This window comes from Radiomyces spectabilis (genome assembly GCF_025331425.1).
Source record: "Radiomyces spectabilis strain NRRL 2753 chromosome Unknown BYT42scaffold_7, whole genome shotgun sequence".
Taxonomy (NCBI): domain Eukaryota; kingdom Fungi; phylum Mucoromycota; class Mucoromycetes; order Mucorales; family Radiomycetaceae; genus Radiomyces; species Radiomyces spectabilis.
Genome location: NW_026251932.1, coordinates 271320 through 289632, shown reverse-complemented (window position 1 = coordinate 289632; position 18313 = coordinate 271320). Strand labels below are relative to the sequence as shown.

General features: G+C 43.7%; 6 protein-coding genes across 6 annotated transcripts; 3 read left to right on the top strand and 3 right to left on the bottom strand.

Annotated features, from left to right (window-relative positions):
• Positions 1 to 120: 120 nt before the first annotated feature.
• BYT42DRAFT_346289 (uncharacterized protein) lies at positions 121 to 1308 on the bottom strand. The gene is made up of 2 exons (XM_051563156.1): positions 638 to 1308; positions 121 to 575 (listed from the first exon to the last, which is right to left on the bottom strand). The coding sequence occupies exons 1-2, from the start codon at positions 1151 to 1153 to the stop codon at positions 339 to 341; spliced, it is 753 nt and encodes a 250-aa protein (XP_051422813.1). The 5' UTR covers positions 1154 to 1308; the 3' UTR covers positions 121 to 338.
• A 68-nt stretch (positions 1309 to 1376) lies between these two features.
• BYT42DRAFT_346169 (uncharacterized protein) lies at positions 1377 to 3222 on the top strand. Its single transcript, XM_051563155.1, has 7 exons — positions 1377 to 1821; positions 1891 to 2129; positions 2199 to 2312; positions 2387 to 2484; positions 2541 to 2667; positions 2743 to 2899; positions 2968 to 3222. Exons 1-7 carry the CDS (start codon positions 1599 to 1601, stop codon positions 3198 to 3200), a joined length of 1191 nt encoding a protein of 396 aa, XP_051422812.1. The 5' UTR covers positions 1377 to 1598; the 3' UTR covers positions 3201 to 3222.
• A 688-nt stretch (positions 3223 to 3910) lies between these two features.
• On the bottom strand, positions 3911 to 5141 carry BYT42DRAFT_570498 (uncharacterized protein). The gene is made up of 4 exons (XM_051568394.1): positions 4823 to 5141; positions 4052 to 4751; positions 4004 to 4008; positions 3911 to 3935 (listed from the first exon to the last, which is right to left on the bottom strand). Exons 1-2 carry the CDS (start codon positions 5065 to 5067, stop codon positions 4103 to 4105), a joined length of 894 nt encoding a protein of 297 aa, XP_051422811.1. The 5' UTR covers positions 5068 to 5141; the 3' UTR covers positions 3911 to 3935; positions 4004 to 4008; positions 4052 to 4102.
• A 1646-nt stretch (positions 5142 to 6787) lies between these two features.
• BYT42DRAFT_346145 (uncharacterized protein) lies at positions 6788 to 8317 on the bottom strand. The gene is made up of 2 exons (XM_051563154.1): positions 7608 to 8317; positions 6788 to 7536 (listed from the first exon to the last, which is right to left on the bottom strand). The coding sequence occupies exons 1-2, from the start codon at positions 8223 to 8225 to the stop codon at positions 6991 to 6993; spliced, it is 1164 nt and encodes a 387-aa protein (XP_051422810.1). The 5' UTR covers positions 8226 to 8317; the 3' UTR covers positions 6788 to 6990.
• A 4443-nt stretch (positions 8318 to 12760) lies between these two features.
• BYT42DRAFT_346102 (uncharacterized protein) lies at positions 12761 to 15246 on the top strand. The gene is made up of 2 exons (XM_051563153.1): positions 12761 to 14544; positions 14604 to 15246. Exons 1-2 carry the CDS (start codon positions 13204 to 13206, stop codon positions 15108 to 15110), a joined length of 1848 nt encoding a protein of 615 aa, XP_051422809.1. The 5' UTR covers positions 12761 to 13203; the 3' UTR covers positions 15111 to 15246.
• Positions 15247 to 15260: 14 nt separating this feature from the next.
• On the top strand, positions 15261 to 18185 carry BYT42DRAFT_346101 (uncharacterized protein). Its single transcript, XM_051563152.1, has 3 exons — positions 15261 to 15894; positions 16038 to 17342; positions 17411 to 18185. Exons 1-3 carry the CDS (start codon positions 15465 to 15467, stop codon positions 17893 to 17895), a joined length of 2220 nt encoding a protein of 739 aa, XP_051422808.1. The 5' UTR covers positions 15261 to 15464; the 3' UTR covers positions 17896 to 18185.
• Positions 18186 to 18313: the final 128 nt, after the last annotated feature.

Sequence of the window (18313 nt, the reverse complement as noted above, 5' to 3'; positions counted from 1 at the left end):
TGCTGGAGACGCTACTCACTGGACAGCTATACCTAATTGCTTGCTGTCGGCTTGTTCTACTTGTCTTCATTGTATGATTGATTTCGAAGCGACATGGATAAGGAAGAGAAAAAACAAAAAGACATGGTTCCAGACATGTGACAGAATATCGGGTGTATGTAAAATCGAGAATGATTACGTATCATGAGGTTGGATAATATGTATGTACAATTCTGTGGAAAAGTGTCACGAGTATCTACAGTATTGGCGACATGGATCAATGCAAAAAAGATTTGTCATGACACCCATGGCCTTCTTTCTTCAATAAACAAAGCGTACATCACGGCAAGTGGAAATAATTAAAGCAGTGGATCTGGAAGCGGCAGGTTGCGTGTAATAGGATCCAGACTATCCATTTCTTTTCGAAAGTTCAACTCGTTCGTTGCTCCGTGATATCGTAGCGCGATCTCGATGGCTTTTGCAGTTGCCTCGGTCAATACCTTGACTGCTTTGGTGTTTTTGTAGAAAGCCTCCTTTTTCACGTAAGGTGCACATATCCACGGACCCCAGATGGTTTCCAATACAGATCGATCGATCTATGTCGCTGCACCTGTCAGTTTCCATGGATAAATAAAAAATGTATCAGATCGTTACTTACTTTACTTGCAATAGAGGAAGGTTTTCGGCGCAAGGCTAGCCATTCGCGGCTGTTGATCATCTGTTTAATTATGGTGCGCCACTTTGATCGAAAACTGGACATGTTGGATTGACACCGGAGAATCAAGGGATCATGGTCGGAAATGGTGGAACGACGATACACCGACTGGACGAGGTCGAGCGCTTCTTGACGAGTAATACATCGACTTCGAACAAATATGCGTCGTTGTCGGCGCCAATACTCCTTTTCTTGATCTTCGGATGTACGAAGAGCGCGTTTGGGAGGAGGGTCTTGCTTAAGCGTCTGATTATGCAACGGTCGGCCTGGTAGTTGCTTGATAACAGAAGGCAAACTTGGAGACGGTTGCTCTTTACTACGCTGTCGAGTGCGTCTTGCGGTTCGAGGTTTTTCTGTGGCCGAATGCACGGTAGGAGATGCCACCTGCGGCTCGGGCGAGACGGTGCTGCGAACCCTTGATTCGGTAATGTTGAGCTGGTCCAAGTAGAGTGAGGGCATGTTGCGTGGTGAGAAGTCTGGAGTATTATCGAGCGAGCCTACTTTGAGAGAGGTAGGGTGCTCTTGCTCTAAAAGTTATCACAAGTGCGTTGTGGGTGAGCAACTGAATGGTGGGCAAGGGTAAAAGAAAGCTTACGACGCGAGGTAGCATGGTGAAGCGATGTCGATGGTTTAGAGGAAGACGTAGCATGTTTTCGCTTAACCATACAGGAATCGATGACAGCCAAATCTCATTCTCTGCAAAGAGAATGAAATGGGACTTATTTTTTTTATTATTCTTTGTTCCAGCGTCTGCTGAAAAAGGGAAAAAGAAAAAAAGGTTAATAGTTTGTGTGACAGGCGGAACAATCTTCGACACGGCGCCACACAAAACAATAGAAATTGCTGATTCGACTGGTTTTTTTTTTTTTTGTCACGCGTTCGCTCACCATAGATCACAATAACAATGGCCGACGCTTCAGTGGAAAAACAAGAGCTCGAACAAGTGCAAACTACCAATGACGATCAACAGGTTGAACAGGTTCAAGCTGCAGAAGATCAAGAAAGTCAGCCTTTGGAAGAGACCGTAGAAAGTAAAGTGCTTGAACAATTGGAAGCAATCTACAGCAAGGAAAATCTTGAAAAGGATAAGTTTTTCAAGGAAATGACCGAACAACATCCCGAAGGCTGTAAGTGACAATGGGATCCTGTTTGATCTTTGAATGGGTGCCTTACTGACGTGGAACGATCTTCGAAAGGGCTCGCGTTGAAGAAACTGGGAATGATCAAGCGATTCAAGTTGTTGATCAACGGCGATCTTGCGATCCTTGCACGCGCTGCCGAGTTGTCCGATAAATTTGAAACGAACGAAGACAAGACGATGCTTCGCAAAGTGCCTGGGACCGAAGAACCAGAGGAGACAGCTGACGCGCCCAGCGCTGCCGAAGGTATCATGTTGGATTATATGATTGTTCAGAACCGTCGATCGATCTATGCGGTATGTTTCAATATCCACGCGACATGCGATGAGTACAAACGGATGGACTAATATGTAGGGACTTTACAGAAAGGCTTCCCTGCTGAAGCTAAAGTGCTCAAGGAGACCGTGCGTGCTCTATTCGAACCCTTTGGTCGTGTTCTCAGCGTGAAATTGAGATTGGACGAAGAAAAAAAATTCAAGGTAAACTATTTGTCATGAATACAAAGAAGCTCAGGGCGACGGATGATTGATATGGGGTACAACAATGATATTAGGGCAGTGTTTTTGTTGAATTTGAAAAGAGCGAAAGTGCTGCTGAGGCCGTCGCCAAGCCAGTTGAATATGAAGGCACCCCCCTGCAAACAATGATCAAGTACGAATCACATCATATAAAAGCCAAGAATTGTAAGACTAACACAAAATGTACAGGCAAGACTATGTTGACATGAAGTCGCGAGAAAAGTTTGGCAATACCGCATTTACCTTTAAAACTCGCGAACCCAGTTTCTTTGTCGAATTTTCTGGAGCTGGAGAGATGAATATCAAGGAGATCAAGGTGCACCATCGACCGATCGTGAATACGTAGACAAAATATGTTTCAATACTGATGTTTTAGTGAATGAAACATTAGGAACTTATCACTCCTGTCACCGATATGTGCAGAATTGAGCTCTTTGAGGAGAAGCCCGGTTGCGGTGTTGTGCGAATGAGCAAATTCACCCCGGAAAATTTCCTTGCTTCCCTGGAAGACAACAAAATTGGACCCTTGACGTTCAGACTCGCAGACGGTGAGTTTTCAATCGCCTGGTATCGCATCCCTGTGACGACGTTACTAAACAATTATCGCCATATATAGAGGAAGCGCGTAGTAAATTTTTGGATATCCAGAAAGCCTTTGAGGACAAACGACGCGGTCGTGGCGGTCGCGGTGGTCGAGGAGGCCGTGGAGGCCGTGGCGGTCGTGGCCGTGGTGGTCGCGGCGGACGCGGTGGTCATTTCAAGGGTGGTGACAAGAGAAAGCGTACCGAGGAAGGTGACGATTCTGCCGACAAGAAACCCAAAACTTCGGGCACCGAAAATGAGGCTTAAACCTGGACACCTAGAAAAAAAAGAAAGGTCTTGTCCTTTTTTTCTTACATCATACCCGGAGTGGCCAACCAATTTTTGTGCATCGTATAGAATAGAATAGAACTCAGCATGGTTTTTCGTTTTTTTTTTTTTTTTTCATATTAAAAGTTGCATCACAATTTTCATATGTTCTAAAATTGGGATGCTGAGCGGGGAAACGGTTTTCGGATACTGATAACAGGAAGATCCATGGTGTGAATGGATGGGAGAAGGGTCGGAAATACAGTTTAGATGATTTATTAAATCGCGTTTGCGCGTGTTTCTACAGCTTTTGTACTTCCAACACTAAGACTCTTTTGTTCAAGACCCATTAAGGAACACCAACCAAAAGTGAAAGGACCCATTCGGACGATCTTTAAAGATTTAGGTTTTTTTTAATTCAGTATTTTTTAATGTCACACATACAGGATTGTGCGTCCTTGCACAACAAGGGCCCACACAAGATCTGCGATATCCTGAACACACGAAAATCCTTGCCCATTATTTTCACGATGATCGATTTCATTTTATTTTATTTTTCAAGACAATAAGAAATTTGATCCCTGTCTCTCCGTAATTGGACATATGGGAAGATTCCCTTCATTAAAATATAGGATAAAAGCATAAAAGGAGTAAGAGATACAACAACAAAAAAGGAACAATAAAAGGAAAAAAAGTATGAAACATGAAACAGCAAAAAAAAAAAAAAGAAAAAAAGAGTCTACGTACAATAATACATAAAAAAAGGAAGCATAAAATATATAAGGAGTGATGCGGTAAAAAAAAAAAAGGGTAAAACGATCAATGGGAAATTAATAAATCTAGGAACAACCAAAAAAAAAAAAAAGGTCAAAGAGACAAGGTTCACGATCCAAATAAGGACTTTAGCCGTAGGTGCTCACAATATTGGCGAGCTGTAAAAGATCTGAAGGAGAACTCATGGCATTACTTGGGCAAGGGCTGGGCGATTGCATCGGCGGTGGCGAAAATAAAAAAGACGATGAAGTGGAAGAGGAACACGCCGAGGAAATGGAAGCACTTCGTTGATGCAATCGAAACGTGGGTGTCGCTGTAGAAGGCTCCATTGGACGTGGTTTAGGCAATGCAGGGGGTGGTGCCGAAAGGGGTTGAAAGAGATCAACAATGGCGCTCGGGGACGGTGTAACCATTGGAGATGAAGAGTAATAAAGCTGCATAACGGATGGATCATAATTTGGTTTGGCAACAGTGGCTGAGGCTGCTCGTTCGTGGCCGTAAGGAGGAAGAACCGCAAGTGGAGCTGAACCGTGGTGGTTAGCAAAAGGTAATCGATGAGAACCGCTCACGGCTTGCGTATGATGATAAGGATGATAGTGAGACATGACTTGTCGACGTTGAGCATAGTAAGGAAGGCGTCGTGATTTAGGTGACATGTGGGTTCGATAATGTTGCATCATATTATCTTGGCGGGAGAATCGCGAAGGACATCCCGGATATATGCAATGGAAATTTTTTTCGCCGGTATGAATGCGATTGTGTCGCGCAAGATGGCCACTGACATCAGAAAAACAAGAAAAGCATGAATAAACTGGACCATGTCTTTTGAACTTTACAGTCAATCTTACCTTGTTGTAAAGCTTTTATTACATCCTGGTTCCATGCAATGATATCTGCGACGCGCAGGTGGCGATGCGTTCTGTGGAGTGGTTGTTGTTGTCGCCGTTGACTCCATTGGCTTGGAATAGGTGGTATTCAGAGGACGAGGTTGATGTGATGATGGGTGATCGTCATTGAGTAGACTCATCTGTCTACCTGTGGCATCTTTGATTGAAAGCCGATAGGAACCCATGGGTGGTGATGATGGTGTCATAAAATAATAATAATAAAAATAGGGCTGGTGTGCAAGACAATAGTCAACAGAACAGAAAGAAGAAGAAAAAGAATCGATCTGAAAGTAAAAAGATACGATGGATATTTGAATGCTTATTTATAACAGCAAGAGAAAAAAAGACTAGTGACGAATTAGGCAGGTGCAATGCCTTGTGTCGCCATGGACCCCACTCTGATCTTTTGTCTTTTTTGTCCTAGATTCGTTAGCTTATCTTCATCGGGTGCACTGATACAAAACAGGTACAGTGGATAAAAACGTGGTTGATATGCAATGTAGTCCTGCATATCCAAAAAGGAAAGAAAACGTGCTTGTTTTTTTTATCGCGTTTTTTATTTCCACTCAATCATTAAGGATCACCCTTTCATCCATATCCTTTTCAGTATATACTGATCATGAAGTCGTTTTCAAAAAAGAAAACAAAACGCAAACTCGGGCTTTCTCCTGAACTTGTTCAAAGTTTTGAAATCATTCCATCTCAATGAAAAAGAAAAGAAAATAAATCCAGCGCTCCACAATAATTTTAGCAGCAAGTTGTGGATCACCCTGTCTTTGACAAAATTAAAATTAATTTTTTTTTTTCATTTATACAGTACTTCAGATCATGCATCGTCGGGTGAAGATCAAACAAGCATGGCAAAATAAGAGAAAGACAGGCAAGCCATGGAAAAAACGAGAAAAAAACAAGCATGGCGAAAGTGTCGATCTTCGTGGTTTATGTCGTGTCCACGTTGATATGCATCTGGCACGCGAGTCTGGCATGGGGTCTGTTTCTTGCCACAAGTTTTGCCTTGCGGTCAGCAAACCCTTGAATAGTCATTGGCCGATGCCAACAGTAGCGTGGATACTTCGCAGAAAATAGTGACAGAAAAAAAAAGTTATTTTTGGAAAGACTCATTGGTTGTAGTAATAATCTTAATCTATTTTTCAATTTTTTTATCCAATGACCGCACCAATCGTCGCGCGAAGTTTACATTGTTCTCCGGGGTTCACCTCTCCTTCGGGTGGCAAAATGCGAGATAACAGGGCACGGTGGTTTCAGCGTGTTGCTAAATGATCGACGCAACACATGCTCTCAGGGCTCAACCTTGATCTCCTTTTTTTTCTTCTTCGCTTCTTGGCGTTCCACTGATGTAAATCACGCTAAATTTTTTCATTTCGTCCGCTTTTGCTTTTGAAACTCCACTTCCACCGAATCACTTGTTAATATGTTGTGAACAGATCAATCTTCAGGGTCGAGAATCCAGTCCATCGGAAGATGGCCTGCTTCTGTTTTTAGATTTTTTTTAAGTCAGTAGAAGATGACGCGTCCTTTTTTTTTCTCGGGGTTTCGGGTTTTAATCCAACATTCCGTTTTTGAATAAATGACTGTAAAAGATACAAAATATTGGGAGATCATTTTTATTGAGAAAAAAAAAACCCACTCAAAAATCAGAAGTTTGAGCTTTAAAGGTACTATAATCGGAAGCTCGATGGGCGAATTAAAATTTATAAGATAAAGTATTAAAACAATAGATGTGTAAACTTATGCAGAGGCCGCCACAGTGGCAGATAACGATGGCTGGTCAGCAATAGCCACAGCTTCATCCTTCACCTCCTCTTCTTTGAGAGCATCGACATCCTTTTTCTCTTGTCTTTCGTTGTTGGTTTCATTGACTATAATGACCTCTTCGGCAACTTCCAGTTGAATCGTCTCCGGTTCAGGGGTGGAGGTACCCGACACGTCACTGTCGGTAGTAGCTTTGGAAGATGATTTATCCTTCTTGCCACTAGGGATCTTGGATAACAAATCGGTTAAGCGACGTCCCAGTGGAGATGAAGGTCGCGATAACTCCTTTTTGCTTTCATCTACAGCCACTTGCTCAATGATAATGGTTTCTAAACGAGAGACAAAAAACACAAACGTCAGTGCCCCGTGACCGTGATTATGCCGCACACGAACATTGTCATCCTGTCATTACCTGGTTCCACAGGACCCGATGAAGCATCGCTGTCCTCGATCTCTTCCTGCTTGTATTGTTTGGTTTCTTCCTTTGGTTCTTCCTTGATCACAGGCTCCGGCTTTTCTTCCTTGGGATGCTTCTTTTTGCCGAATAACTTGCTGATAAAGGACTGACGTTTCTGAGGTTGCATAGTCGTCACTGGTTTATCTTCTTCTGTCGCCGGGCTAGATGTTGCGACTTCACCTTGTTCATCCGATGCTTCAGCGGGCTTGATTTGTTCAGATTCCGTGTTAGGCTCGTCTTTCTTAGCTTCACTTGTTTCAACCTGCACTTGGTCGTGGTTTTCGGGAGTGACCACTTGAGGAACATCGTCCTTGCATTCGTTTACCACAGCTTCAGTTTCAATCGGTTGGAATTGTTCGATTGGAGGTAATTCGGTTGTAGTGGAGGCAGTATCGTCTTCCACAGCAGGAGAAGAGTGGGTGCTTTGCGCGGCCTTGGGAGTTGACTAGTGGAAATAAAATAAAAAGAGGGGGTTAAATTACAAATGCTATAAATTGATTGCTATCAAAACTTTACCTTGGATCGAGAAAATAAGGAAGCAAACCCCTTAGACTTTTTCTTCTCGGGTGCTGCTGGCGCTTCAGAGGCATTCTCTGTGGAATCCGATGCATCCAACTCTTCTTGCGATGGCTCAGCAGGTGCAGATGTCTCTTCTTTTTTGGGTGACTGATCTTCCTTTTTAGACTTGAAGAACGGGTTGAATAAGGTGCGACGCTTGCTTAGCGTCGTTTTCTTGGTTGCCGAGTCCGATGTGGATGATTCCGTGGCAGGCTTGGCTTCTGTTTCCTCGGACAAACCCAAATCGTTAGAATTCGGTGCTTTATTTGCATCATCTTTTTCGAATTGTGCTTTTTCGGTATCAGATTTGTCTTGTTCGCATTTTGGCGTTGTATCTTGAGGCAACTCGCTTGCGACGGTATCTTCTGCGGCGGTGGTATTATTCTCCGTTGAATTCAGGGGTTGATCCGCAGTGATATGATCTGTGTTACTGGGCGCGGCAATTTCCACGGGCGTAGGGCTGTTTTCAATGATCCGGACAGGAGATTCCTGTTGGAGGGCAGTATTATCAGACATTGGGTATATGGAATAAAAAAAAAACCTATTGCAAAAAGACAAAGAACTTTTAGCTTGCATCCAGATCAATGGATGTATTTATAAGATGTCAAAATTTAAGCACGAGTGTGTGTGATCTGGTGCACCTGGTTTCACCGGCTCGTAACCTTAGCAAGTTTAGGGCCGTCACCGCACGTTACGACGCTGCAGCCAACGGCCACAAAATAATAAACTATATATTGATCTAACTTACTGGTCATTTTCCAATGTGCTCCCTTTCCTGCTATAGGCATTGCCGTTTTTCTAATTTTAAGACAGGATCCGATAAAATTTTCTCCTGTTATTGGGTTTTTTTTTTTTTATATGCGACTCCTTTTTTCCCTTGTGGTGCGTTCTTGATCTTGGATCCATGGCCACTCTAAGCTTATATTTCGTCTTATAATTCCTGAAGGAAAAGTAAAGAAAAAAAAGAACAGAAAAATAGTGATGGATCGACAATCACAGATCGAAAATGTACTTTTTATATATTTTGATTTGATAAATGATGAGATCTGTAGATCCCAACCATTCAATCATCGTAGCAAGCGTAGTATGAAGCAAAGCAAGAATGGTGTTACCCGGGGACTATCGCCGTATGGTTCCCATTGAACATACACAGGTAAACGGATCGAAAAACAAGGTCCATAATATACTTCAATTCCGTGCAGTTTAGCGGGAAATCAGGAAATTGGCTGCTGCATAACCGTTTTAGGTTCTGCACAGGATGTCAAGGTTGCACGGAACAAAAATAAAAAAAACAATTGTAACTGTCAAAGTAAATAAAATAACTTAATGATATGGAACCGATCTCATAATATTCGTTAGCAAAGAGTAGGACTTTATCAAAGTTGGCAATGCACCCAATATGCGTAGATCAAGGATACAGAGAAAAGTTTTGTTTTCGGATTTGTTCCCTTTTGTAATGATAAAGCAATAGAGTCAAAGAGAAGTTGATTGTGGCCATTGATGTCCAAATAATTCACGTGCTGTGCTCATATAAAGAAAACATGCGTTTTCTGCCAAGCTTATTTTGATAAACTATGCTGGATGGACATAAACGTGGAAAATGCACTTTCAAACTGACGAATGATTGCACGTGCCATATCATCAGTTTTTTACTATTTATGTGGTTTGGATTATATCTTGATTTGTACATGATTGCATGGGCATATATCATCTCCTGCGTCAAATTATAAACCTTTATCCAGTATTCTTGATGATGTCTACGCGGAATAAGAAAGATCAAGCATTCAACCCAGTGATTACCCAGGAACGCGCTAGGTTGTGTAACATCTATCGCTTTGGTGTAAAGCTGTTATTGAACCTCCGCAACGAAACGGCGTTGCTAAAAATAGGGAATCTCACACAGTCCCTTTCAAACAAGGTCAGATGATCCAAACATAAAGACGCATTCGCCTGTCAAGAGCTTACGTGCTGCTCATTATCCAATAAAAAAGGACAAGCAACATTTTTGATTTTTTTTCCTTGCTTCCTTTTTCTTCTTTACAATTTTACAGACATCAGTTGCTCAAAGGTTTATTTTGTGAAAATTATCTCTCGAACGCCGCACTTCATGCAAGCATTCCTGGTTCTGTACCATCCTGGTCTTTTGTCACCAGAAAACACACAGCATTGTTGTTGAAATTCTTCAAACCTGGTTTTGGCGGCGTTTGACAAGGAAGTGCTTTGCCAGTGACTCCAGCCACTGTGCGGAAGCATGTAGGCTTCGATAACCTGACGGAGCATATCGTTCAGTTGGTGGTGTGCTTTGTTGTCAATGATCCATTGCACATATCTCGTTTAGGTATTTCTGAGAATATGTTTGATGCGGGTATGGGATTCTGGTTATACAGTAATTGATATCGATATTCTGTCTTTAGGGACTGCAAAGCGAATGATAAGCAGGGACTATTTAGAAACAAGTCTTCTGGACGTTTTCTACGTAAATTCGCTTGGACCGGGACGCCCTGTTGCAGTCGCAAAAGATGTTGTTGCGAGAACTCCATTCCTGTTCAAGTTCTACGTACCCACCCCTCCTCCCAGTTCGTCCGGTTCAGCTGGGTCTTCAGCTGAGAGTTGCCTGAAGTCGAAAGCCGTGACGATGATGCTGAACTTTTACCGTTGACGAAAGCATCCGTTTCACCTGCCCTCAAACCAACCACGTCATACTTGGAACCTTCCAACAAAAGAAGATACGATAAGCTCTTTTGTGACATGTGATATCATGAAAACTTTGTTGATGACATATTTCGATGAAGATCAACCCTCACAAGTACAGACTCAAATAGAGCAACGGATTAGTGCTGATGGTTCGTTTGGTCAACCCACTCGATTGTCAACTGAAAGTGGTCGAATGCTTGGCCGTTGGGTGTGGGTGCTCAAACGGAGCTGCCAAGTGCCCGTCAATTTCCGTGCAGCTTTTGCACAACACGGGTGTGCTTGCTACGATCGGCTACGTGCGCAAACCTCATGGAAATGAACCTCTGGCAAAGCGCATGGAACTATTGCAAGCTACGATATACAAGCTACGTAATCGATGTCTGGCACGAAAAATATGTCTCACCACGGCGCAGCGCAATCAATGCCTTTAAAAAGAACGTGAGATGTTGAATCACTGCGCCGGAACGATGCAAAATCTTTTTACATCGGCTACGGACGATGAAACCGATCCGATTGTTCGTGATCGATTATGCTGGTTTCTCAACTGACTTCGGCGATGTTCAGGCATTTTTCGGCACGTTCAAGCAAGTTGTCAAAATAATAGTTGACATCGAATATTCGTTCGATATGATTACCAGGCACGACATCTTGCAAGATAACGATGCTTCGCAAAAATTCAACTGCAGAACCGGCTCACAAAAACGCAGCCGAAGGTTTTAATTACAATTAGTCTCTTGCCTCCAAGTCATTCCTTTGCTTTATACTCTTTCTACCCATATCCATCTTCATAAAATAACTTGTATATTCATTCTGAATGCCTATAAAAATGTACACAAGAAAAAGAAAGCAGAAAAAAAATACTAAATAAGTCGCTTCCCTTTTTATAAAATTCAAAGCAGTTGGATACTTACTTCTAAGTGACAAGTAAAAATAATAAACGAAGCTCATCACAAGTGAATGCGTCTTTATTTTTGGGTCCGTCGACATCGTTGTTGAACACGGAATTTTTTTTTTTTTTTGCACGACATCAAACTCAAAACCAGCGATTTTACGTTTTTGAAATGAGTATATTCTGAAGAAGACATTACCAATCCTTTCAAAGTCACGGATGGGTGAGCCAAAAAAAAGAAGGAAAAAAAGCACACGGTGAAGAGTTGAATGGTTCCTTTTTGTCTTTTTTTGTTGCGTTTTAGGTTTATCCTCTGCAGTGATGCGGAACACAAAGATGACACTGCAATAGAAGCAGTCATGTGGGAATATCGATAGTATCAAGGTTAACAAAAAGGGAAGACGGGAGCAGAGTATGGTCGGCTGATCATTGATCGTTTTGATAAAGAAAAAAAAAGTGATGTCCCAATCCATGGACAGACCTTCCTTTTTACTTCCTTCTGACTGATCACCTAAAAGGGGCTTTTTTTTTGCGTCCCAACATTTTTTTGTGGCCCAACAAAAAAAAAAAAAAAAAAAAAGACCAAGCCCTTTACTCTGGGGTAGCCTTTCCAAGAACAAAGATTCCAATCCGTAGCTTAATAGTTCTTGCTTTTTCATGTGACTTCCGAGACTCTTAATCAGTGGCTTCCTTGGTTTCTTTTCAGCCAAAGGACATTCCACAATATCCCCTTCACGGATATTGAATTGTTGGCTCCGCTCATTCCCTTCGTAAGTCTCGTTCACACAATATCCTCCTACAAATAGCAAAAACATCTTTGATGCAAAAAGCATATTGGCTGCCTGTAATCCAGGAAGACAACCCGAACGAAGCTGTTCCATTTATGGTAGGGCAGGTTGTACATAGAAGAAGGGACATTGACATGGAAGTCTGGCAAAAAAAAAAAAAAAGATTCTGGTCCAGCAGAAACCAAGAATAAAGTATGGCACAGCAGACAAGTTGCTTCCATTTTAAGAGAGAGCTTTCTGGCCCAAACTCCCTCTTGTACATCCGTCATTGGCAGTCCATGACAATCATTGGTTGGCCAACAGATGGACTTTACCGGATTTCTCAGCTCTTCACATTATCGCTGCTTTGGAGGTAAGACAAAAACGCTGGAGCGAGGCATTCTTGTCCCACTAGTGATTTGTGTAACCAATATGTCCCGTGTAAAACTCCTTAAAAGGTGATATCGTTGGAGAAGGTAAATAAAAACAAAACGATCAAGTAAACGAATCAAAAAAGAAATACGAAATGGTATACCATTAGCATACGCCATTGCAACGACTTTCCAAATACGAAGGACAAACACTCAATGTTTGTTGATCCTCCATAAATATAAGAAAGGAAGCCTATATTTGCTGTCCATCTTGTTGATCAAACAAACCATTCAATGTAACTATTACTGGGAGTTGATGGGACAACCATCATGATGAGAAACTTTTTTCTATCAATCCATGTCAATGCTAAGAAGCGAAATAAGTATAATGCTGTTCATCGCAAATGTGATGTTATTGTGATGACCGTAAACAGCAACGTGATGTATTGTTTTGTCTTTTTTGTTCAATTATTCTTACAATAAGCTAGCATTTGGCTTGTACTATGGTAGGTCGTCGTATAGGTAGTGATATCATGTTGGGACTTGCCTATCTGTGGATGAAAAATGATGGCATTCCATTAAGGCCGCCATTATAAATTTGTAAACCAATTTTGCAAGAGAAGACGATTAACCCGATATGGACATTGATGTAACTCGTCTCTTTATGCTTTGCTTTCCTCATGAGAACGCTGAGGAACCTAATAGAGTTTGTCAAAAGTGGGGAAGACCGTCACTTTTTGGACACCCGCCCATCGCTTTACCCCGCACTTTATTTTTTTTATAGAACTGGTCCTCATTTATCTGGCTTCTTTTCCTTTATATATGCGCGCTGAATGTCTATCTTGACCATGCCCGAGTCATCTTCTTATCAGCAAGAGTTTCGATACGTTGATTCCTATCCTCGGTCTTTGTCGTCTTTAAGTAGCCGAAACTCCTCCTCTCCCATCCCCACCACCAAACAAGATTGGCAGTATCAAGCACCTGTTCCTTCCAAGTTGCCAGTTTCCTCTTTGACCATGGACATTCATTCTTATGCTGCTTACTGGTCGGATGAGTCCCCAAAGCCATCGTCCGTGAACGGATCGTCCATCGATGGCGCGCAGTACATGCCCTCGTCAGATGACGTGAACTGGATCACTCGACCTCATCCACAGGAAGATCTGGCCATGCTAGACAACGATTCTCTTCGATCCCATCCCGGTGCTTCCGCGGCATTACAAATGGACCCGAGTTTCCTGGATCATATGCACTCGTCCCTCCCTGCTACTACCAGTACGGCGACGTCGTCGCCAGGTCATACTTCCTACAATCCTATTTTGGCATCGGCATCGTCGTCGTCCACCACTGATACCACCGTCCTCAGCTCCAAATCTGTTTCGGCCAGTTCCCTTCAAGCTTCACATCCTCCTTCCTCACTTGATATGGAGTTTTTACCATCCAACCCCCACGAGTCTTACCATTCCGTTTATTCAGTACTACCTGATCAAAAAGGGTTGCAAGATATGAACCCATCCTTTGATATGCAAGTCATGCCGACGTATCAAGGCACCGAAACCGGGCCCCGTGAGAACTCTCAAGTATCCATGGCTCCCGCCTCTGCGGTCGATAGCTATGCTCAGGACCCACCGCATCAGTTACAGTTGACAGACTTGGGAAGTATTCACGAACAGCATCAGCAACAGTTGTTACAGTCCTGGGTTGGTGTCACCATGGGACGTTCGCCAATGGATTCTCCGCACCACTCACCGGGCAGTATTCATCCAACATTTTCTTCCTCTCCTGGCTTTTTCATGCCCACTTTCCTGGACTCGCTTCAGGAAGCGGAAAGCAGCACGACGTTGGTCAAGTCCAGCCATTCATCACTTCAAGGAGATGACTATGGATTCCAATTGTCGGAGCCATCGACGGAGGGGGCAAACACCGATCATCACCGCGACACTACGATGCGGTCTTTGGGTTGGCAATCACAACACCCACAGCAACAGCAAGAGCAGCAACAACAAGACTCATCCGCTTTACTACCGCTACAGCAACCCACGCATTCCTTTACTGAACAAAAACAACAACTACAACTATCCTCACACGAATGTGCAGCAGCCGCGGCTCAACATCAATTTCAGACGTCTTCCTACGGTTTGAGTTCCAATCATTTGGAGACCGGTCACCCTGCTGGGGTAAGCTTTAGTGATGTTAAACAACTTAAGATTTGCAATTAGATAACACAACGTATTAGGGTCACCTCCAAAACGGGCATTTTGGCTCGTCTCCTCCCACTTCGCCCACACCAAATCAGTCCTCATCATCTTCAACGAATTCCTCTCCCCCTGTCACCCCAATGTATGGTAGACTGTCCAATCTTTCGCTCCGCTCAGGTACCCCAACCCCAGCCCCTTCCATTCCCTTTGGCAATAATGGCGCTTCCATGCATACTGGTTTCTCCGGCAGTCGGGCGGGATCCTTGCTCAATTATTCGTCACCGATGCCCGAAGGGTTCGAAGAACAGCTGCGTTCGTCGCGACGTGATCCAAATGACCCTCACGCATTGATGATGATTCGCAAACAGCAGCAAGTGGATGTTGGCACCGCGAGACTTATGCAAAGAGCCGCGCATGAAGTCAGACTGAAACACCTTCTACAAAACTACCTACAAGCGGCCGATCCTGTAGCGGTCGGTGAACGAACAGTGGTGATTCTTACAAGCAAGGTCGCACAAAAGAGTTACGGTACCGAAAAAAGGTAAATGATAAGGCTAAAGCGCGTAAAAACTCTCTGGGAAAGCTGTATATCAAAAAAAAAAAAAAAAGAAATCCAGTGCGGAGACACGGCGACAGGGAAAACCGAGCACAAGCCAGCCAGATACTGATACATGATCTTCCTGTTTTGTCCCTATCTTTTTTTTTTCTTTTTTCTTTTCCGTCTTGCTTTCCCCTATTCTTTTTACTTTTTTTTTATTTTTTATTTTCTTGGGACTTGACCTAGGTTTTTGTGTCCTCCACCGACAGCCATTCTGATTGGTACTTCTTGGTGGACGGCTCGAAAAGGATTAGGAGATGAGCTGGAAGACTTGAGCAATACATTTACTGTGGACGACGGCATGGGACTCGCGCCACCTAAACTGACCGTATGCATCTCTGGCGAATCATCAAGCCAGGCGGGTCAGATCGAGTGGTACACTGTATCTGGTGCGACGGTGGGTCAAACCGGTCATACTAAGACTCCGCAACAGCAGCAACAACAACATCAGCATCAAGCTGAATCTCATCATCCAAGCCGTTTCCGTAGCTCGGAATCTCGAAACAATAGCGTCGATTGGTATCACAACCATCAACAAGAAACCTTGGCTGCGGGAAAATGTGTTTCCAAGCACTTGTATATCAACGATGCCGACGAGAAACGTAAACGCGTCGAATGTTTGGTGAGAATTCAACTAGCCAATGGGTTAACGCTAGGCACCCTGGCAAGCAAGGGAATCAAGGTGATCAGCAAGCCCAGCAAGAAACGACAAAGTGTCAAGAACATGGAGTGTGAGTCTTTTGCGTTTCGCCCTTTTTTTTTTTTTTTTGGTTCGTCCGATGATTTTTTTATTGCATGGTCTGACCTCTCTCTCTCTGTCTCTCTTTCTATAATGTTTGTTGTTGTCCATTCTTTTTCTGGCGATGCAAAACAGTATGTATCCATCATGGCACGACGGTTTCCTTATTCAATCGCATTCGATCACAAACGGTGTCGACCAAGTACTTGGGTGTATCGAGTAACAAGAATTCGCCGTTCTCATTTCCTGGGCATCCAGGCAAACCATTGACGCGTGATACAAGCGGAGGTGACGGGACCTGCTTCGTTGCACGTACCGCAAGTTGGGATCCTTTTGTCGTTTGGGTCGTCGACATCACGAGAACACCAGGTGACGGTCAAGAGAGTGATGTCCCCGAAGATTACATCGGCCACAACACTCCGTATACCCGCACTGTACCCTACCCACCGCCACCGGCCATTGCTTTGAAAAATACCACCAATCAACTGATCCCTATCCATTACAATCAACATATTGTGCTGCAGTGTCTGACCACTGGCTTAGTCAGCCCCGTGATGATTATTCGAAAGGTCGACAAGGCATCAACTGTGGTGGGTGGAGCGCGCAATCTGGATGATCCACCGTTAACGGGCGGTGGAGGCGAGTATGGCGACGAAGTGCTCGGCGATCCTGTGTCACAGTTGCATAAAATTGCGCTTCAGATTGTTCAAGACCCGGCTCAAGCTGCAAGCACCATGGCAAGCATGGATACCGAACCCGACAATCCCCCATTCAACATGATGCCGCGATCCACGCAGCCTGTCACCTATCTGGCCTGTTTGAACGATATGGTGGGAATGCATCGCACCGCTGAAGCACGTCAACCCATCCAGCCCCATCGACCTCAAACCCCCACGAACGGTTGTCCTCCCTCATACGCCATGTCAGCGTGGGAAGATTATATGTCTTCTGCAGGTACAATGATGGATACTTCAGGTATGGTTTCTGCTGGAGGAGGCAAGGTCGTCCGCAAACGTCGCGTGTCAACCGATATATTGGAGGCACGTCCTCATCGAAACAACTCGCCTTTACTTCGCCCGGGAAAGCTGGTTTCGTCCATGTCGCTCAATAACCTTCAAGAATTGGGCCAGTTCTCCCAAGCAAATTGGATGGCCGATCCTATCCGACGACGCGTCAACAGTCTTACCGAAGCATACGATCCGCTGTATGGACCCACCTCGGGTTCCAACGCCTCCATGGGATTCAATCGGGGTCGGTCCGATTCTATTTCGATGGCTGAACGCAAGATGAGCCTCAGTGCCAGTAGCAGCACGAGTACTTCGAGCAGTCGTCGTATGTCAGTGTCCAGTGTAGGCGGCGGCAGTAGCAGCAACAGTGGTTTAGGCGCTTACTGGAACGAAGATGTTTCGGATGCAGCGGTGTGGACGATTGTAGGCACAGGTAAGCCTCCTATTCTGAAAAATGAATGATATAGGCACAGATGGTCTCATTCACCATTGATTTTTTAGATTGTGCCACTTTTACCTTTTGGACTCCTCCCGGAGCTGACGAAGTATCGTTGAACAATGGATATGCTCCCATGTCCTCTACAGCGGGTCCTTTGACACCTCCTATTTCTGGCTCCTCGAGCAGCGCGCCTGCACCGTTCCCCATTGTATTGCACTATACAATGACTTCCAATAGCTACAAATCCATGAACAACCAAAACTTTTACACTTACAACGAAACGAGCGGCACCACCGCGCGAACAGATCTGTTGAGCTTGCATGGTGAAAATTTCACACGTGATCTTCAAGTGTGGTTTGGCGATATCAAATCCCCCCAAACCGAGTATCGCAGTCGAGAGCTCTTCATTTGCCGTGTTCCATCACATCAAGACCTGTATCAGTGCGCCGGTTTGGAGCAAGAACGTGATGGCAAATATAAAGTGCCAATTTTGCTGGTCAGAGGAGATGGCATTGTGTACAAAACCAACAAATACCTGTACTTGTAATTGTAACCTTTTTCCTTATTATGTGATACCTACCCTTTCGTTGCCTGAACCTTTGACTTCCTTCATCCCTTCCCTCTCCTCCGAATTGTAATTCTCTATTGTACAGTATGTAAAAAACAAAAAGTTCTATGCCCTTATATGATTTCAAGCTACCCTATCCCCATGCCAATTATATTCTTTATTTTTCTTTGTCTTTTTACCTTTATTTTTTATTTTATACGCAAACAAAAATTCTACACTAATAAATATTAGGTCAAGTTGCTCTTGTAACATGACATTTTGTTCAGGATTAAATGCAGTAAAGATTTATGGATGGGTTTACGTTGCATTTTGGTATTTGCTGCGCCCTATCCTGAGAATGAAGGAAGTTTCGTTTGGTTTCCACAGCAAGTCACAAATTTTTTCTCGATGATTCTTT

Excerpts from the sequence above, each read along its gene's own strand:
- BYT42DRAFT_346289 (XM_051563156.1), bottom strand. The coding sequence starts at position 1,153 with ATGCCCTCACTCTACTTGGACCAGCTCAACATTACCGAATCAAGGGTT. Across the intron at positions 576-637 it reads CTTCCTCTATTGCAAGTAAA|ATCGATCGATCTGTATTGGA; the intron begins GTAAGTAACGAT and ends GCAGCGACATAG.
- BYT42DRAFT_346169 (XM_051563155.1), top strand. The coding sequence starts at position 1,599 with ATGGCCGACGCTTCAGTGGAAAAACAAGAGCTCGAACAAGTGCAAACT. Across the intron at positions 1,822-1,890 it reads CGAACAACATCCCGAAGGCT|GGCTCGCGTTGAAGAAACTG; the intron begins GTAAGTGACAAT and ends GATCTTCGAAAG. Across the intron at positions 2,668-2,742 it reads TGAATATCAAGGAGATCAAG|GAACTTATCACTCCTGTCAC; the intron begins GTGCACCATCGA and ends ATGAAACATTAG.
- BYT42DRAFT_570498 (XM_051568394.1), bottom strand. The coding sequence starts at position 5,067 with ATGACACCATCATCACCACCCATGGGTTCCTATCGGCTTTCAATCAAA. Across the intron at positions 4,752-4,822 it reads AATAAAAGCTTTACAACAAG|TGGCCATCTTGCGCGACACA; the intron begins GTAAGATTGACT and ends TTCTGATGTCAG.
- BYT42DRAFT_346145 (XM_051563154.1), bottom strand. The coding sequence starts at position 8,225 with ATGCAAGCTAAAAGTTCTTTGTCTTTTTGCAATAGGTTTTTTTTTTAT. Across the intron at positions 7,537-7,607 it reads CCTTATTTTCTCGATCCAAG|TCAACTCCCAAGGCCGCGCA; the intron begins GTAAAGTTTTGA and ends TATTTCCACTAG.
- BYT42DRAFT_346102 (XM_051563153.1), top strand. The coding sequence starts at position 13,204 with ATGTCTATCTTGACCATGCCCGAGTCATCTTCTTATCAGCAAGAGTTT. Across the intron at positions 14,545-14,603 it reads AGACCGGTCACCCTGCTGGG|GGTCACCTCCAAAACGGGCA; the intron begins GTAAGCTTTAGT and ends ACAACGTATTAG.
- BYT42DRAFT_346101 (XM_051563152.1), top strand. The coding sequence starts at position 15,465 with ATGGGACTCGCGCCACCTAAACTGACCGTATGCATCTCTGGCGAATCA. Across the intron at positions 15,895-16,037 it reads AAGTGTCAAGAACATGGAGT|TATGTATCCATCATGGCACG; the intron begins GTGAGTCTTTTG and ends GATGCAAAACAG. Across the intron at positions 17,343-17,410 it reads GTGGACGATTGTAGGCACAG|ATTGTGCCACTTTTACCTTT; the intron begins GTAAGCCTCCTA and ends TTGATTTTTTAG.